Below are 15,897 nucleotides of genomic sequence, written 5' to 3'. Positions count from 1 at the left end.
CAACAAATTGATCACACCTTTGTTTAATAATGTGTACTTTGTTGCACAATAAAAAGAATACACAGATAAAAGTTTCAAAATCACCGTATTTAGTTAGGAAGTAGACTTGAATAGGTTTTGAAAAGGTTATTGTGCATAGTTTGCTTCACTTAAAGCATTAGTAAATATTTAACTATGAATTATGCTGGTTACACCATTCACTGGAATGCAGAAATACTGTATTAATGTTAAGACATCTTTGTTCACCTATGATTAATATTCTCATTAAATGGAACTGTAAAAATTAGTTTTCTAATAAAATCACTATACAAGTTCTATTTGCCAACATTACATATTAAGATACACTTATTTTAGAAATCATGGCAATTATCAGACACATAGCATAAATAATTTAGCATAAATAACTCTTATTCTGTATTGGGATGGTAGGAAATCAAATTGTTATAGTTTTGTGTTGATATTTGAATGTTTGGTTGTAATGTAAGATCTTTAGAGTTAAATGAATACATAAAATACAGCAATCCTATTAAACAGGGCTATAGAAAACCAAATTATTTATTGTAGCTTCATTTTCAGTAATACATTTAGTGCACAGATTATGATAACTGTACACAAAACAAAGACGTCTCCAAAATTCATTGTGCACCCATCTTTTAATTAAAACATTAAAAGTAATAAGTGCTTCCCTTACAGTATGCATACATACAGTACAATCACGCTATAATCGCAACACTCCACACAAACCAGTTACATCAGCAAGAAATACTTCCATGTTTTATTAGTCAAGCATCACTTTTCCAAGTTCTCCTTTCCGGAAAGCTCTGATGAAATCATAGGCTGCTGAAGTGTAGTCTGGAAGTTGGACGGTGATGTTACCTTACATTTCAAAAAATTACAAAATATCAGATCACGCCATACTTTGGCATAAAGCTATGCAATTAATTGCATAAACGGATTGAAATTATATCTTGAGTTTCTTGACTGAACCAACTTACCGATCCCAGTGATGGCTTTCACACGCTTTGTCTTGCCCAGTTTCACAGCTATACACTTCAGTACATGATGAATGTCATCACATGGCCCTTCTAGATTGTACTTTTCAACGTAACTGTGGGGGAATTATCACAGGGTTTTTATTATATATAAATAACACACAAAACAAATGCTTACAGCAGTAAAACTAAGCATTTTGTCAAAGGAAATTGCCTTTTTAGTTTAAAGACAATGGGTGGGTTGCACCAACAAGGATTATGTTTAAATGTGGTTTAAATCAAAGATTATTTGTTAATTCTTTTGCACCAAACTTTTTCACTTGTTTAAAAATAATCAGGGTTACATTTGACCCGTCAATTTGATCCAGGTTTAAATTTTAAAGTTATATTTTTTGGTCATTTTGCCTTTATTTAAACAGTGATAGAGGAGAGGACAGGAAAGTACAGGGAGGTGAGAGGGGTATGGAAACAGCAAATGACTACGAGCTGGAATCAAACTTGGGTCGCCGAAAGTGCGAAAGCACCACATGTCGGAGCACTGCCCACTAGAGCCCTGCACGGGCCAAAAACTCCAGCTCTAACCCGGCCCGTAGTGTTCAAGCCCTACCCGACCCCAGCCCGACAATGCCTGCAATGCCACACAAACAATGAGGAGAGACGCTAAAATAAGCCCGACCCGACCCCGGTCTGTAAAAAAAACCCGTCCCCAGCCCAGTCCAAATGGACTTAGCCTGTCGTGCCCCGACAAGCTTGCAGGGCTCTACTGCCCACTACACCATCGGCTCCGACCGGGTTTTAATTTCACAGTGAACCTAGTTTATCTCAGTTGGGGATTTACTTTAAACTTGCAAATGAGGAGGTTTCAATATAAAAAAATCTACAATTAAGTTTGTTAAATTATCAGAAACATGTCTATGGTGGCAAAATTCAACGATGTAGGCTATTTAGGCCTATTACAAATAAAAGAGAGTCATTTGGCCGCGCGGTAACTTGGCTTGTTGGTTTTGATGCGTCAAACCCTTTTCAATCCTACAGTAAATACAAAGACATCTTTTGTAAATGCATGGAAAAGAGTTTGATCGCTCGAAAAAAATTATTGTGAAATTATTATTTTATTTTGAATCAACCTATTTTATTAAACCCGTATTTGTAGGTGGCGATTTGTAATACTTTATAATAATTTATTACTTATTACCTTTGTCTGCATAAACTGCTTATTTCCTTTTTGACTAACAACATCATCATTGTTGCTGTTTAGTATTCATGGCATGCACAATTATCATAGAGAACAAAATAAACTGCATACGAAGGTTTAAATTTTAAATCTAGGATGTTAATTTGTGTTTAAAATGAACTGGTGTAAATTAAAATAAAACTGGGATTAACAAACCCTAAATTAGCTTTAAAAACACCCTGCAACCCACCCATAGAGTAGTACAGTATCACCACAGGACCTACCTAAATCTGTCCAGTCTGTTTAGTGAAAACAGCAGATAATCTGCAATGATATCCTCACCAACTAAATGGTCCAAAATGGTACCTGTTTGAAAAGACACAGACACTTGCATAACTATAACAATCAGCATAAAATAATAGCAATAAATCTTATATTCTGAATCTGTGTTGACTTACCACATAAAGCAAGTTTCATCCCGGTCTCTATGTCCTCTATTTTAGGTGGCAGAACTCCCGGGGTGTCCAGTAAATGAATTACGGGTCGCTCACAGACCTAGTGACAAATAAAAATCTTTAACACTAGAAGTAGACACATAAGCTTGATAAAAACCATTGAACAAATTATCAGTGAAATAACGGCACACCTGAATTTTGGTCATGACGGCTTTTGTTATTCCTGGTTCACCTCCAACTCTTGAAGCTTTGCCTGACAGCAAGAAAAAGTTAATAATTAGTTAATTCATTCAAATTTCTATCAGTAACAGCAAGTATATTTTTGCATTAAACAAATACCTTTCTTCAAATATGTTCTTCTTACAGCGTTAATAAGTGATGACTTCCCCACATTTGGCACACCGATGACCATCAAGCAGTAACTTCTGTCCTAAACACAGATGAAGAAAAAAGTCAGCAAGCTTTACAGCAACACGTAAGCTGTCATTGTTATTTTAAACTCACGTCTTCTCTGTGATAACGTGACCCACTTTCTATCATCTCCGTCACAAGAGGAACAATCTGGGAACATTGAAAAGAACAGAGGCTAGTAGATAATATTTTCTGTTAAATGATGACATGCAATATAAATATCTGATGTAATGTTTTACCTTTTTAACGTTCTCGTCTCGTTGTTTTAGGCAGTCTGTAAACAAAACATTCCTCACACCTTCCCTTTCAAGCTGTTTCAGAATACTCTGGTGGATTTAATCCAGCAGTCTGTTATATGCTGTTTGCACAACATAAAAGTACTTTGATACAGAATGAGTGTAAACAAAGTAGTAGTACACACCTGCTTTTTTGAAGTGTCTGCAAGGTCCATTTTGTTCAGAATGAGCAGGTGTGGCCTGACATCCAGGCTCTCTTGAAATAAAGGATTTCTTCCAGAAAATGGTATGTTGGACAGTTAAAGAAATTCTCAAATGAAAAAACAAAAACACGTAATGATTTCAAGTGTACAGTCCCTGCCATGTAAAGGATATTCTGGCATCGTGGATTTCTATAATGCAGTCAACCTTCCGTAAATTGGCTCTCATCTGCTTGATGCCTAATCAGAGTAACTTTTATGAGCATATTATTATGACAGTCGCATCAAACACTCACAGTAACTTACGTGTGATTGACAAATGGAGTACTAAACAAAAAACTGTCAAATCATTTATTTCCCGTTTTTAAAGAACTGTAAAGCACTCAACTGATCTAACTGAAAATAGTTTAATATTTTATGTCACACACGCACCTTTTGCCATATGCCCAGGAAACCAATGTGCCACCTCTCGTTCACCAAAGTCAAACACTGTCCTAAACTTCGCAACATTGTGTAAATATGGATAAATCCTCATTGTAGCTACACGGTCGATGTGCCTACAGACTGTATTTATAGGATCAAACACCAGGAAAATCTTTAAACGAAAGATTTCTGGGAGATTTTTAACACTGTAACACACACCATGCTTCTTCTGTTCTGTGATGTTACTGTGCTGTGCTGTGTGTATAAATCGTCAGCGCCCTCTACTGGATTGGCAGGGGACGATTAGGTCGCGCTGACAGCTACAGAAGATACAAGCCAGCTTTCATTATGGCATGTATAATATTGAAAAAAAAATCAAAATCTTTTAAACTACACAAACGTTTTTATTGCGTTATTAAAGTTATTTTCTTTAAGTATATTATTTTTGTTTAAGCTTGAGAGTTTAATATCTAAAAGTTGCATAAAATAAAACAAAATAGTTGACTGATTTTAATGCACAGAAACCTAGTTTTCACATAATTCGTTGGTTTAATGTTAATAAAGTATGTTAGAGACTCACTTATTTTCTACTACAGTATAGAAATAGCGACCTCGTCTGTTTAACTAAGGAAAACCAATTTTTTTTTTTTAAGGAAACCATGTTTTCAAGGTTTGGGTTTGATAAATAATTTTTTACTTGCGGATAATATCAGTGTATTGTATTTTATTTTGCTATGTTTTAAACATAAATTCTGTGCTTATCTTAAAGTAATCTCATAGGCTTGGTATCACACCTCAGGCTATGTATATAAAATGTACATTTGTAACCAGGAACCTTCCTTAAATGACACACATTTTTGTTAAGCACATTGTGAAACTTACGGTGAAACTTCCCGGCCATCGAGAAAGTGCGGCATTCAGGTGCCAGCGGTTGCGTCATTCTTATATTTGCATACCGAGTGTTTTTGGTCTGCTTTAAAAACCGTTTAACAAGATTTATTAAATATAATGCAGACCGAGTTAACTTTTCATTTCATTCTCTCTATCTACATATTTTATCTAAAACTTAAAAAAAATATTTTAACAATCTCTGGCTACATTACAAGCGCTGGTTTTGTTTCAGGAAATGCAGAAAACTGACCCTTGGCTCAGAGCCAAGAGTCACTACAGGCTCCATTATAAACCCCACCCTCTATTTAAATAAGACAGGTGTGTGCACAGGTGTGTGTTTATTAAGGCTGCCTTGCTGTGTAGTCACTGATCAGAGACGACAGATTTCAAACATTGTCTTAGCGTTTTAATCACAGGTATAGTCAACATTTGTTCATAATGAACGGGACTGAATTTCAGCTTCCTCTGACTGAATATGATTTTGAGCGGCACTTTGATGAGAGGGTTGCTATTGAGTGGATGCAAGAGAATTGGTAAGAACAACATCTGACTCGTTTTCCTTCACTTTTTCTAATATTTATAGAAATGGAGGTAAGTACACTCCAGTACAATCTGATTTAATTGAATTGTTTCTTGTTTTGTCTGTTGTAGGAAAAAGTCTTTCTTGTTTGGTGGAGTATATGTTGTAGTTGTGTTTGGAGGACAGAACTTCATGAAGGGAAGGGCGAGACTTGATCTGCGTAGACTGTTGCTGCTGTGGTCTCTAAGTCTGGCCATCTTCAGGTAGGTGAAACTAAAGTTTATGTGACACACCAATAGCTACTAAGTTTATTTATGGTATGTTAGTACGCATCACTTCCAGGCAAGCATGAATGATGTTTGATCAGATAACTGATGTTGTCTTTTCAAACAAAGTCCTTGTGTTATTTTTATAATGAACTCACTACACTACAAATAAAGGTGTGCATACAAAGAATGCTTTTGTGCCTAAACATATTTGTGGTCCAAATTAGTACCTTTTCAAATGGTACTTCCACAGTACCTTTTTTTTCTGGCAGTGTTATATAATCAGAGGTGGACCCTAAATTATTTGCTATGTTTTCCAAGCATCTGTGCTCTATCAGTGTTTTGCTGTGTCCCAAACCGCCTACTTTCATACTATATAGTATGAAAAAAGCACTGCTTCGCCTACTATATGGTATGGAAGTAGGCGGTTTGGGACGCAGCGTTTGTCTTGGGAAAATTTTACTTCAGCACATTCTAAAGCATGCAATCATACTGTTTATTCCTTTATATTGCATATTAAAATGTATTTAATACATAATTACATTAAAATTGTGTACTTTTACTTGAGTATACTTTCTTATGGACACTCCTTTGCATCTTTCAAAGATGGAGACTGTACGTTTTTCAGCTTTTGGTTTGAGTATAGGGTAACTTGGTTTCTCTTTCAGGAACAATAACTATTGTTGATTGGCAAAATGTTTTTGTAACCCGAGCACGTCAAACTTCAAGTCACTGCCATTTAAAATGGAATGTGAATACCTAACGTCCACTCTTCATGTGGTTTTTAAATCTCAGCCGCTATTGTTTTTGGTTAGGTTTTTGTTTCACTCTGGGGGTTGGGGGGTGTTACTCCCATCTCAACAACAATCACCGAGTTGACATCCACAACAATGTAAATGTCAGTAATATTTTACTATTGGGCAAGGTTTGCATGCTTGTGAATGGAACAATAGAATAATGTGATTGGGGGTCTGACCTCGGGTCTCCCACAGCAACTGGACTTTCACCACTTGGCTCAAGCAAACATAGAAACTGCAAACCTGTTACCAAAGTGATGTTTCCATGCGACCCAAAACGAAACAGTTCCTTGCAGATACTTGCTTAAAACCAACATAGCAAAGACACGACTGAGATACTTAAGCTTCCCTGTTATGTGTGAGCAATTTCTCTTTCAGCATCATTGGAGCTGTGAGAACAGGATGCTATATGTTGTACGTCCTCAGCACCAGCGGATTTAAGCAGTCCGTTTGCGATCAGAGCTTCTACAACGGTCCGATAAGCAAGTTTTGGGCTTGTGCCTTTGTGCTGAGCAAAGCCCCAGAACTAGGTATGCCCTGATTTCAGTTTACAAGTTAATATTTGTAAGATGGTAATGTTTTCTAACCGTATCCATCTTGGCTTTTTCAGGAGACACCATATTCATTGTCCTGCGCAAACAGCGGCTCATCTTCCTCCACTGGTATCATCACATCACTGTCCTGGTTTACTCCTGGTATTCCTACAAAGACCAAGTGGCCGGTGGGGGCTGGTTCATGACCATGAATTACACCGTGCACGCGCTCATGTACAGCTACTACGCTGCCCGAGCTGCAGGACTCCGTGTGCCAAAACCCTGCGCCATCATCATCACTTCATCACAGATTGCCCAGATGGCTATGGGGTTGGCAGTAAGTGCGCTGGTGTACCGGTGGATGCAGGATGGCGATTGCCCCTCTTATGTAGATAACATCGTGTGGGCTTCACTCATGTATCTCAGCTATCTGCTCCTCTTCTCTTCGTTCTTTTATCAAGCTTACGTGAAGGGTTCCAAACCCACGGGCATCAAAACTGACTAAGACCGATTGGAGAATTATAATATTGTTTTACCGTTGACCTTACCTTTGTTAGTATTTTGTTGCTGTTTGTTTTAAATAACCGCTGTTGTAGTCTGCAATCACATGCCATTTCAGGATAAACTGCAGAATGGCCGAGAGGAGCTGACAAACATTTTTTGGGTTTGTTTATAATCCTCAAAGTTCTGCATGACTGCTCCTCTCTAACAAGTCAACCTCTCTCGTCTTTAAAAGTTTGTGTTTGTTGACGTTTTAGCAGATTGGAACGTATAGAATGCGTCTCAGCCATGTTAAAGTTTGTGCCAAGATTTGTGTGTACGTGCTATTGCATGTGTGCGCTTGTGGTTTGAGAACGAGTCATTTTACAAAGATTACACTTTCTACTTCACGTCTTTCGCTGGGTCATGGTAAAAAAATCCATTCCACGGATGCTCTCTCGTCCACATGGGTGTGTTGTTAGAGAGCATGTTTACTATCACAGTAATTTAACCTCATGATGTTACAGAAACTCGTAGTATCTGTACTGACTGGTTGTGCTGGTTTCCTGAAGTTGAATTGATGGACAGTGTTGAGCCGGAATTTTCTCGAATGACGACACCCATTTTCTTTTAATACTGCGCATGTTTCTGTGCTGAGGTCATTGTAGCTCCAGGTAATTCGAGCAAAAATGCAGCTGAGACAATGATTGATTTAAGCTCTCACCCATCCTTGTATTAAACATGGGTAGAGTTGGTAGGAAGTCATTAGTTAGTTTTGTAGGCGTTTTTGCAATACTGGATAGATTGTAGCACATGATTTGGTGGCAATCTTCAGCCATCCCTATAATTTAGTATGAGTTGCTATTAAAATGTACAATTGTTTTACAGTAACTTTTGGTCACTTATGGAACGTTGTTGTTGTTTAATCATCATAAGCTTATGGTTAAGGTGTCTGGTGTTCTCCACCAAAAGTATAGCAAGTTAATGGGTTTCCACCAAAATGCGTCATTGAAAAACTTGTATTGTGTACTAGATTTTGAAAACGGATCTTAGAGAATCAGTTTGATGTCTGGTCTTACGTGGTATCATCTGAAATGTGGCTGCTACCTGCAATATGTGGTTTATTTGTCTAAAATCTGTTTCTTAAGTGTTGACCGAATATTTATTCTGTTTTTTTAATGATTTTAATGACTTGATTTTTCTTATTTATATGTGAAATATTGTTATACCGCAGCCATAGATTTTGTTGAATGCAAAACTAAGTATTTATGAAGATGAATGACATCACTGAGTTTAATATGTCGTTAATCGAAGGTGAAAAACAGATGCCATAAAGGTAAATTTATTAAGCTGTTCTTGTTTTTAAGAGCTACAAAGTGTTAATCATTTTGTGTATTATTTTTTGTAATTACAAATAAAATAAAAATGTTTACGTTGAGTTGTGCTTTTTTTCTTTTCACAGAAAGTGTTAACTGATTGGGTTTCCGTATTCATATGCATTACAAAACACTGTTTTTAATAAAACAGAATATTCACATTTCCAGCGTTCAGGTTGAAATCCAGTTTGGTGTCACTTCTACTCTGATGTTTTGTGGTTTTACACAGGTCATGGGTTATGTTGCTCGGGGCTAGAAATGGCAGAAAGTTACTGGAGGGAGTGTAGTTTGGAAGGGAGGGGTAGTTTCCGATGACTTGGATGCATGTTAAAAAATTTGTTTATTTTTCTCTGGTATGTTTTTTCGAGTATTGTCAAAAAATTGTAAACAATGAGTGTGCCCTTAAGTTAAAGAGAATTTTTGTGGAGTGAAAATTTGGATATTTAGTTTAAATAAGAGGGAAAATCTGAAATAAAATGGAGGTGTAAAAAGTACTCAATGTTACTCAAGTGAAAGTACAAGTACTGAGTGTAAATTTTACTAAAGTAAAAGTGTCTGGCCAGTATACATGAATAAAAGTAAAAAGGTACCACATTAAAATTGTACTTTAGTATTAAACAAAAGTACCAGGAAGAATAAGAACTAGAGATTCTTGTTTAAGCTTTTAATCTCTAAAAACATGAAGTGAATCACCACATACAAGGTTTATCCTCCTGCTTTACAACTGTTTTATTTAATTGTTGTTAATTATAAAACAATAACTACTACCTACCTAGTTTCATTATGCAACATGCTACTCAAAGTTGTAAAACCTCGAATTAAATTTCAAGCTCTATCAAGCCTCTCACAGGCAGCCATTGCAGGAAGAGGTGTATTAGACCTTGTTCGAACTTCACACTGTCAGTACAAATCCAATTTTGATGCATATCCGATAGGAATCCAATCCAAATTAGAATAACCTTTCAATTAAACTGGCCATCAGCACAATTGAATTGGTTTGGTAAGAGCAAGGGAAAATAGAATGAAGTGATCTCTAAAAAATAAGTACATTTTGACTGTAAATAAAATTGTAAGGAGTAAAAAGTTTTATTTTCTTAAAAAAATGTAATAAATTTAAGTATTGATTTTTAATTGTACTCGAGTAATGTAAAAATCCCCAAAAGTAATACTTAAGTACAGTAATCAAGTAAAATGACTCGATACTTTACACCTCTGAATGAAACCGATACATCAGTAATACAGTACAGTGCCATTGACTGCATGGGAAGTGTCATGTGACAAGCTTAATGATGCAATATATAAAGAATAGTTACAATAGTTTGAAATACACTTATGGGGAGTTATTTTTGTCTCCAAAACCAAGTGTGTAACCAAATTAAAAAGCTAAACAAATAATGTAATTGTAGTTCCAAGCATCTCTTTCCTTTTTGTCTGAAATGGCTCGTATTTCATGAAAAATACCAGGGCCTCCATTCATAATCTTTTAAAGTTGTTTATATATTCATTTGCAATCCCTCCATTTCAAAAATTCGAACTAGTTTGAGGTGGAATTCCATTCCCCCTTGAAATTCACTTCTGGCAATACAACATTTTTGCACTGTCAAAGATGTTAAAGTGTCTCTAATAAACATGATCACAGCACAATCTTTGTAGCTTCTTATAGTCATCCATATTTCTTCTCACTCTTCTTCTTTTGGCCATTTGCTCTTTTACTTAAGAAACTTCCTTAAAGTCTTCCTTCTTATCTTAAAAGCTATTTATAGGATGCTTTGTGAATAACTTTTATCTTTAGGATCTTCTCTTTAATTCTAAGAGGAAACATCTACAGTTCAAAGAATTTTTCTTAGAATTTTGTCACAAGAAGCAACTCGTTTGCACTAAGAATTATGAATGCGAGCCCTGGTATTTTTCATGAAATATATTTCAGCAAAAAGGAGAGAGTTGCTTGGAGCTACACAATTACATTATTTTTTTATCTTTTTGCTTTGTTACACATTTGGTTTTGGAGACAAACTTTATGAAGCATCTTCAATTAAATAAAATGCAACAATATACAATAAACAATACAAGTCAGACTCAGTACTTATCCTCATTTTTAAATGAGCCAAAAGCTCTATGCTGCCCTCTACTGTGCTTTGTGAAGCACATTTTTCACTTAGAAAATGTCAGCTGGGACTGAACAAATAAACTAATTTTAATAGTTGGTGACATTTGATGTTGCAACTTGTCAAAAAATGAAGTTGATATTTTTTTTAACACTAAATCTAATAATACACATGTTTTTTCTTTTCAAAATGAGTATTGGTCAATCTTAGGTAACGAGTTGATTTTTTAACATGGTTTCTTAATGGAGGATGGAGGATATCAGGACTGAAAGAAACAGGAGTTTTTAGCGTAGATTTAGCAAATAGATGAAATATAGCTGCATTAAATAATAGCATAAAGACACTTAGCAAATTCTAGTGATTTACCAAAATGTTTTATTTTTAAAAAACCCGATAACATCAAAGAAATAATATAGGTTACAGGACTGAACATTAAGATTGACATTCACAGTCATAGCATCAATATCATAAAATATACAGAAAAGAAAATGAGAAAAGTGACTTTTGGTCTTCACATGGCCTTCAGACGATCCAGATGATGTCACTTCCTCTTGAAAATGTGAATTGAGGGATATTCCTACATTTTCAGAGGGGGGAACGTGTTGGGTAACAGGACTGTAGTCAAATCCTGGGGACATAACTAAAATTTGCATTTTATCTAAAATATTATTACTTTGCCATGGTAAAAAAATCGATGGATTATGGACCCACACAAAAATGCAAAGAATTTGCTTTATATTTAAAGGTGAATATAGAGATAGAGAGCAGGGAGGGACAGATTAAAAAATGCCATTTAAAATATTTAGTTTAAATTTGGTGTAAGATTAACATGCAGGACACTTTATAAGAAAATGTATTTTGGAGTTAGCTTTCATACATTTTTATAATTTTAATATCTTGGGGACAGAAATGTTACCCATTTGGTGGAATGACCCAGTTACATGTCAATGTGTGCATTTCGTTTCTGTTTTACCATAAAATGTCAAATATGCAATCCAAAACAAGTTATCAAAAGAAATTCTATAGAAGTTTATTCAAAAGTTAGTTTACTATACATTTGTTGTATAAATACAATGTAATATTTGCACATGTATATTAAAATAACATAAGGACTTGATTGGATTTAGACTGCAGTACAATGGAGTATCAGCTAATAGGGTGTATTTGATTAATGGGGGGATGTAATGCTCTTGGTTTTGTTTGAGATTTTCTGATAATGGATGACAACAACCTTATTGCAAGTGAAATGCAGACTTACCTAACTAATGAAAACAACTTGCACTGACAGCCTTTATTAAATTATTTAGGAATTAAGTTTTAGACCTGCACTCTAAAGCTGCAAAAACTGATAGATGTAGCTTTTTTGAATGCAAAGGCTGTTTTTATATGGATATTATTTATTGATCTCAACTCAAAGGATTTAGTTTGACAGCATATACTGTATAAACATCTCATCTACATTGACAAGCTTGGCAAGCACCTTGACTTTGAATGACTGTTATCCTCTTTTGAATCTGCGGCAGAAGAAAGAGAGGATGACAATTCACACACATGCAAACTGTCCTATTAATCATTCACCAATTTGTTCTCTTCATTACTCTTTGGTGGCAAACATGTTTCTTTTATGTTCCATTTGAAAAGAGATCAGAGGACACAAAAGAGAGTCCATTGTTTTATTGATTGAACGGAGAGCTATTGCAGGAAGACACCATCCATTAGCACACTTTCCCAGTAACTGTATTCTGTATAAAATGTTTGATTAATGTAAAATAACAGGTCTTTATTATTTATTATTTGTATTTGTCAAACTATTATTAAACATACATTTCAACTGTATGTACTTTTCAAAGCATTATACAGTTTTATTGCAAACCTTGAATATGATTTATTTTCTATTGGAGATGCAAGCAACAAACAAACAAACATTAAAACAAAATACATCATTTATAAATAACATTCAAAATAGTGTTACTTATATTTACAATGTCTTATTTATTTATTCTATCATTTTAGCAAGAAAATACAATGATACTTTTAAAGAAACTTTTTAAATATAATATAGTCCTCGTAAGAGGTATTTATTTAAGATGCTGGAGTGATGTATTAATTTAAATGGACAGCCTGTACTGTCAAAATATTCCCTCACCTAGGTCTCCCATCTCATTCCTGATTTGTCCATATAAGCACTTCTAATGGGGGAGGTGAGGGTGAAAGGGGGGTCATGGGATAGGGACTAGAGGGCACAGGTATAAAACAGTACTGTAGGGGTCAGAAATCAAATCCCCGAGGAGCATCAGACAGGACAGACCCATTCGGGCTTCAGCCTCTAAAAAAATCAACAAGGTGAAAACACATCATGTGGAAAGACAACAGCACTGGTAAGCATATCACTGAATGAGAGAAATGTTTATGTTTTTTACTTTTATAATGCTTTTAGGGAAAAGGTTTTTACATTTCAAACAGTTTGAAATAAGTGCTTCTGTTACTGTTTTTCTGCTGCATACATTATTGTAGAAAAGACCTGATCCAAACATGTGTAGTACTAAGAAACATATGCATGTAATATTTTTAATGAAAGCTGTGTAATCCATGCATGCTCAGATGCAAAAGCCTCTAAATGCCACCTCCGTCAAAAATGAGATAATCATATTAACTGAATGCTTTTGGCACAAATTAAAAACTTCCACTTCAAATCTGCTTAATCTCCATCTCAGGCCATTCAGAAATACCAGTTTGTTGGCAGAATCTATTAGGAGTCTCTGACAAATGCTTATTTACAAGAAAACATGCATTTGGAGGGTTTTGCATCTGAGCTGTTCATGTATAGATGAACATATGCATGTTTTTAATGTGTTTCAATTCCATTTTGTAAATGTGCATGGGCAAGAAGTATCTTACATAAATCATGACAACACCATTTCAATCTGATTATACTATAAGATGTTACTACAAAAGGATCTGGAAGCAGTGCTGCATCAAGGAGCGCAAGTCGCAGAAAAAGGACAAGTTTCTCCAAGGAGCATGTTGAGCTTCTCCGAGCCACATTTGAGACAGACCCCTACCCGGGAATCAGCCTTCGAGAGAGTCTCTCCCAAACTACAGGACTGCCAGAGTCACGTATACAGGTGGGTTGTGGTTCTTATATAAAGCCATGTTATAGTACTATGCATTCACACAATGCATTTCCTACAATGCAATACTTCATTATTAATATGAATACTTTAAAACACAAGTCCCTTATATCTCACATGTAAAATAATACACATGCACACAATATAGATACAAAAACAGGTGAACTGTTATGCTAATAAGCCCTTATGTGATAATCTATCGTTTGCTGTTGTTGATACCAGTATCAATAATCTCACTTTATCAATTCAACACTGAGATGATGCAAGCGTCTCTGTGATTATCAGTTGTTTTGTTTAGGAGACTGTACAGCTTGTAAACAAAAGACATACCAACCCCAGATAACCATTCTGACTATGTGCTACCATCGAGAGATGCTATTGCCAATGATTAACCTGAAACTTTTAAGAGGAAAGCTTTTATCTGTGCACGCAAGATGGTTGGCTCTAATCTATCAACTGTATTCTTATGAGGTTGCCCTTTTTTATCTCAATGTCTCTGCTCGCAATAGGTGTGGTTCCAGAATAGGAGGGCTCGCACATTAAAATGCAAGGGTGGCAAGAAACCGCTGTGGCAATCCGATTCCCCGTACAGTACCGTGCCGAATTCACCGGTTCAGCCACGCTCTTCAAGCAGGGAGGGTAGCAATCGTGGCATGGCCGCTATGCCCATGTGCACTCCGCCACCTGCATACCCCAACCAGATAAAAGAAGAGATGGAAAGGAATGGCGTTTATGTGTGTCAAACACCATCTTCCATGTCAGTCGGTAATGATTCAGGCTACTGTACCCCATCATATGGACATCAACAGGGCAGACCCCTAAACACTCACGGAAGTTCCCCTGTTTTAAATAAGGAACATCAGATGCCCCCCACCTGGGCTGCAAGGTATGAGAGGAGGTCACCTATGAGCTCCATGTGGAGTCCCTTTTATTCAGATTCAGTCTATGCCTGCAATACCAGCTCCACTCATGGCTTTTACTACTCTCCGTCTGAAAACCACAACAGTCTACAACCATTGACCCCTGTCACACCAGACTCAGGCTGTTGGGAGGGTGGTTTGGAGGGCACTCCCCCAACCTCCAGCTCTTTTACGGTCGAGAACCTAGAAGTGACCGAGATGGAGAGTCCACAGGAAGGGGGCGTTCACCACGGTCCTCTGCCTGAGCTGCCTGCCCTGTCCTTGCACGAGATCCTGGGAGAGTTGCAAGGAGATTGGTGGCAGGAAGACGGACCGAACAGCCAATCTGAGGACAGCCATGTGTATCGCTGAGCAATCTATTTAAAACTATTTATTCAATGTATTTATTTACACAAAACATGCTTAACCATGTATTATTTATCTTATCTGAAAGTTTACACCTGGAACAGATTTCAGGATGTTTTCTGACTGATCAAATGGGCATCATTTTGTCTAGTTATGGCATTTTTTTCTTTCATTTTTGCTGTTTATTTAATAATGTCTGTACATATGAAATCATGCAGCTTTGTATATATATTGTTTACAAACATCTTTATTGACTTTTTAAAATTGCTGCACTTTCATTTTAATAAAGATGTTACTCATATTTACTCTCAAATGTCAAAGATTGTTTCTCAAGTTTATACATTAAAGATCTGATCTCCATCCACAATGCAATTACATTGCCATTCATGTTTTTGTAGCTGCTGATTCATACACATGTTGAAAGTTTAAACTTTTTTTTTCAGAAAGCATCTTACAGCAAATATAGTACAAAGTACAAAAGGCGGTATCCTTATTGTATATGGAAACCAGCTGCTATAAAACTAAATGCCTCCTGATAGCAGCATTTGTGTTTGCACTATATGAGTATTACCCTTATGTTTCAAACGTAAGATTGGAAGCTTATATAACAAAAAAAAAACAGTCCTAAATGCTCTTTCCAGA

The 15,897-nt window shown here is 36.0% G+C and overlaps 3 protein-coding genes across 4 annotated transcripts; 2 read left to right on the top strand and 1 right to left on the bottom strand.

Annotated features, from left to right (window-relative positions):
* Positions 1-537: 537 nt before the first annotated feature.
* On the bottom strand, positions 538-4,982 carry mtg1 (mitochondrial ribosome-associated GTPase 1). 2 transcript variants are annotated; one of them, XM_073873154.1, is made up of 11 exons: positions 4,774-4,982; positions 3,644-3,708; positions 3,454-3,558; positions 3,272-3,358; positions 3,126-3,182; positions 2,961-3,051; positions 2,813-2,874; positions 2,625-2,721; positions 2,451-2,532; positions 996-1,108; positions 538-876 (listed from the first exon to the last, which is right to left on the bottom strand). In XM_073873154.1, exons 1-11 carry the CDS (start codon positions 4,829-4,831, stop codon positions 779-781), a joined length of 915 nt encoding a protein of 304 aa, XP_073729255.1. In that variant the 5' UTR covers positions 4,832-4,982; the 3' UTR covers positions 538-778. The 2 variants fall into 2 exon arrangements, with proteins under 2 accessions (XP_073729255.1, XP_073729254.1); XM_073873153.1 differs by lacking the exon at positions 4,774-4,982 and adding an exon at positions 3,901-4,155.
* Positions 4,983-5,106: 124 nt separating this feature from the next.
* elovl6l (ELOVL family member 6, elongation of long chain fatty acids like) lies at positions 5,107-8,816 on the top strand. Its single transcript, XM_055170545.2, has 4 exons — positions 5,107-5,315; positions 5,434-5,565; positions 6,744-6,895; positions 6,976-8,816. The coding sequence occupies exons 1-4, from the start codon at positions 5,221-5,223 to the stop codon at positions 7,401-7,403; spliced, it is 807 nt and encodes a 268-aa protein (XP_055026520.1). The 5' UTR covers positions 5,107-5,220; the 3' UTR covers positions 7,404-8,816.
* A 4,399-nt stretch (positions 8,817-13,215) lies between these two features.
* On the top strand, positions 13,216-15,529 carry mxtx1 (mix-type homeobox gene 1). The gene is given in 4 exon segments (XM_055170928.2): positions 13,216-13,237; positions 13,815-13,984; positions 14,500-15,132; positions 15,134-15,529. Coding segments are annotated over 4 exon segments (966 nt in total). The 3' UTR covers positions 15,275-15,529.
* Positions 15,530-15,897: the final 368 nt, after the last annotated feature.

The sequence above is a fragment of the Misgurnus anguillicaudatus genome, chromosome 11, assembly GCF_027580225.2.
Source record: "Misgurnus anguillicaudatus chromosome 11, ASM2758022v2, whole genome shotgun sequence".
NCBI lineage: Eukaryota > Metazoa > Chordata > Actinopteri > Cypriniformes > Cobitidae > Misgurnus > Misgurnus anguillicaudatus.
The sequence above is the reverse complement of the archived record's forward strand: the minus strand, read 5'-3'. Positions and strand labels throughout refer to the sequence as shown.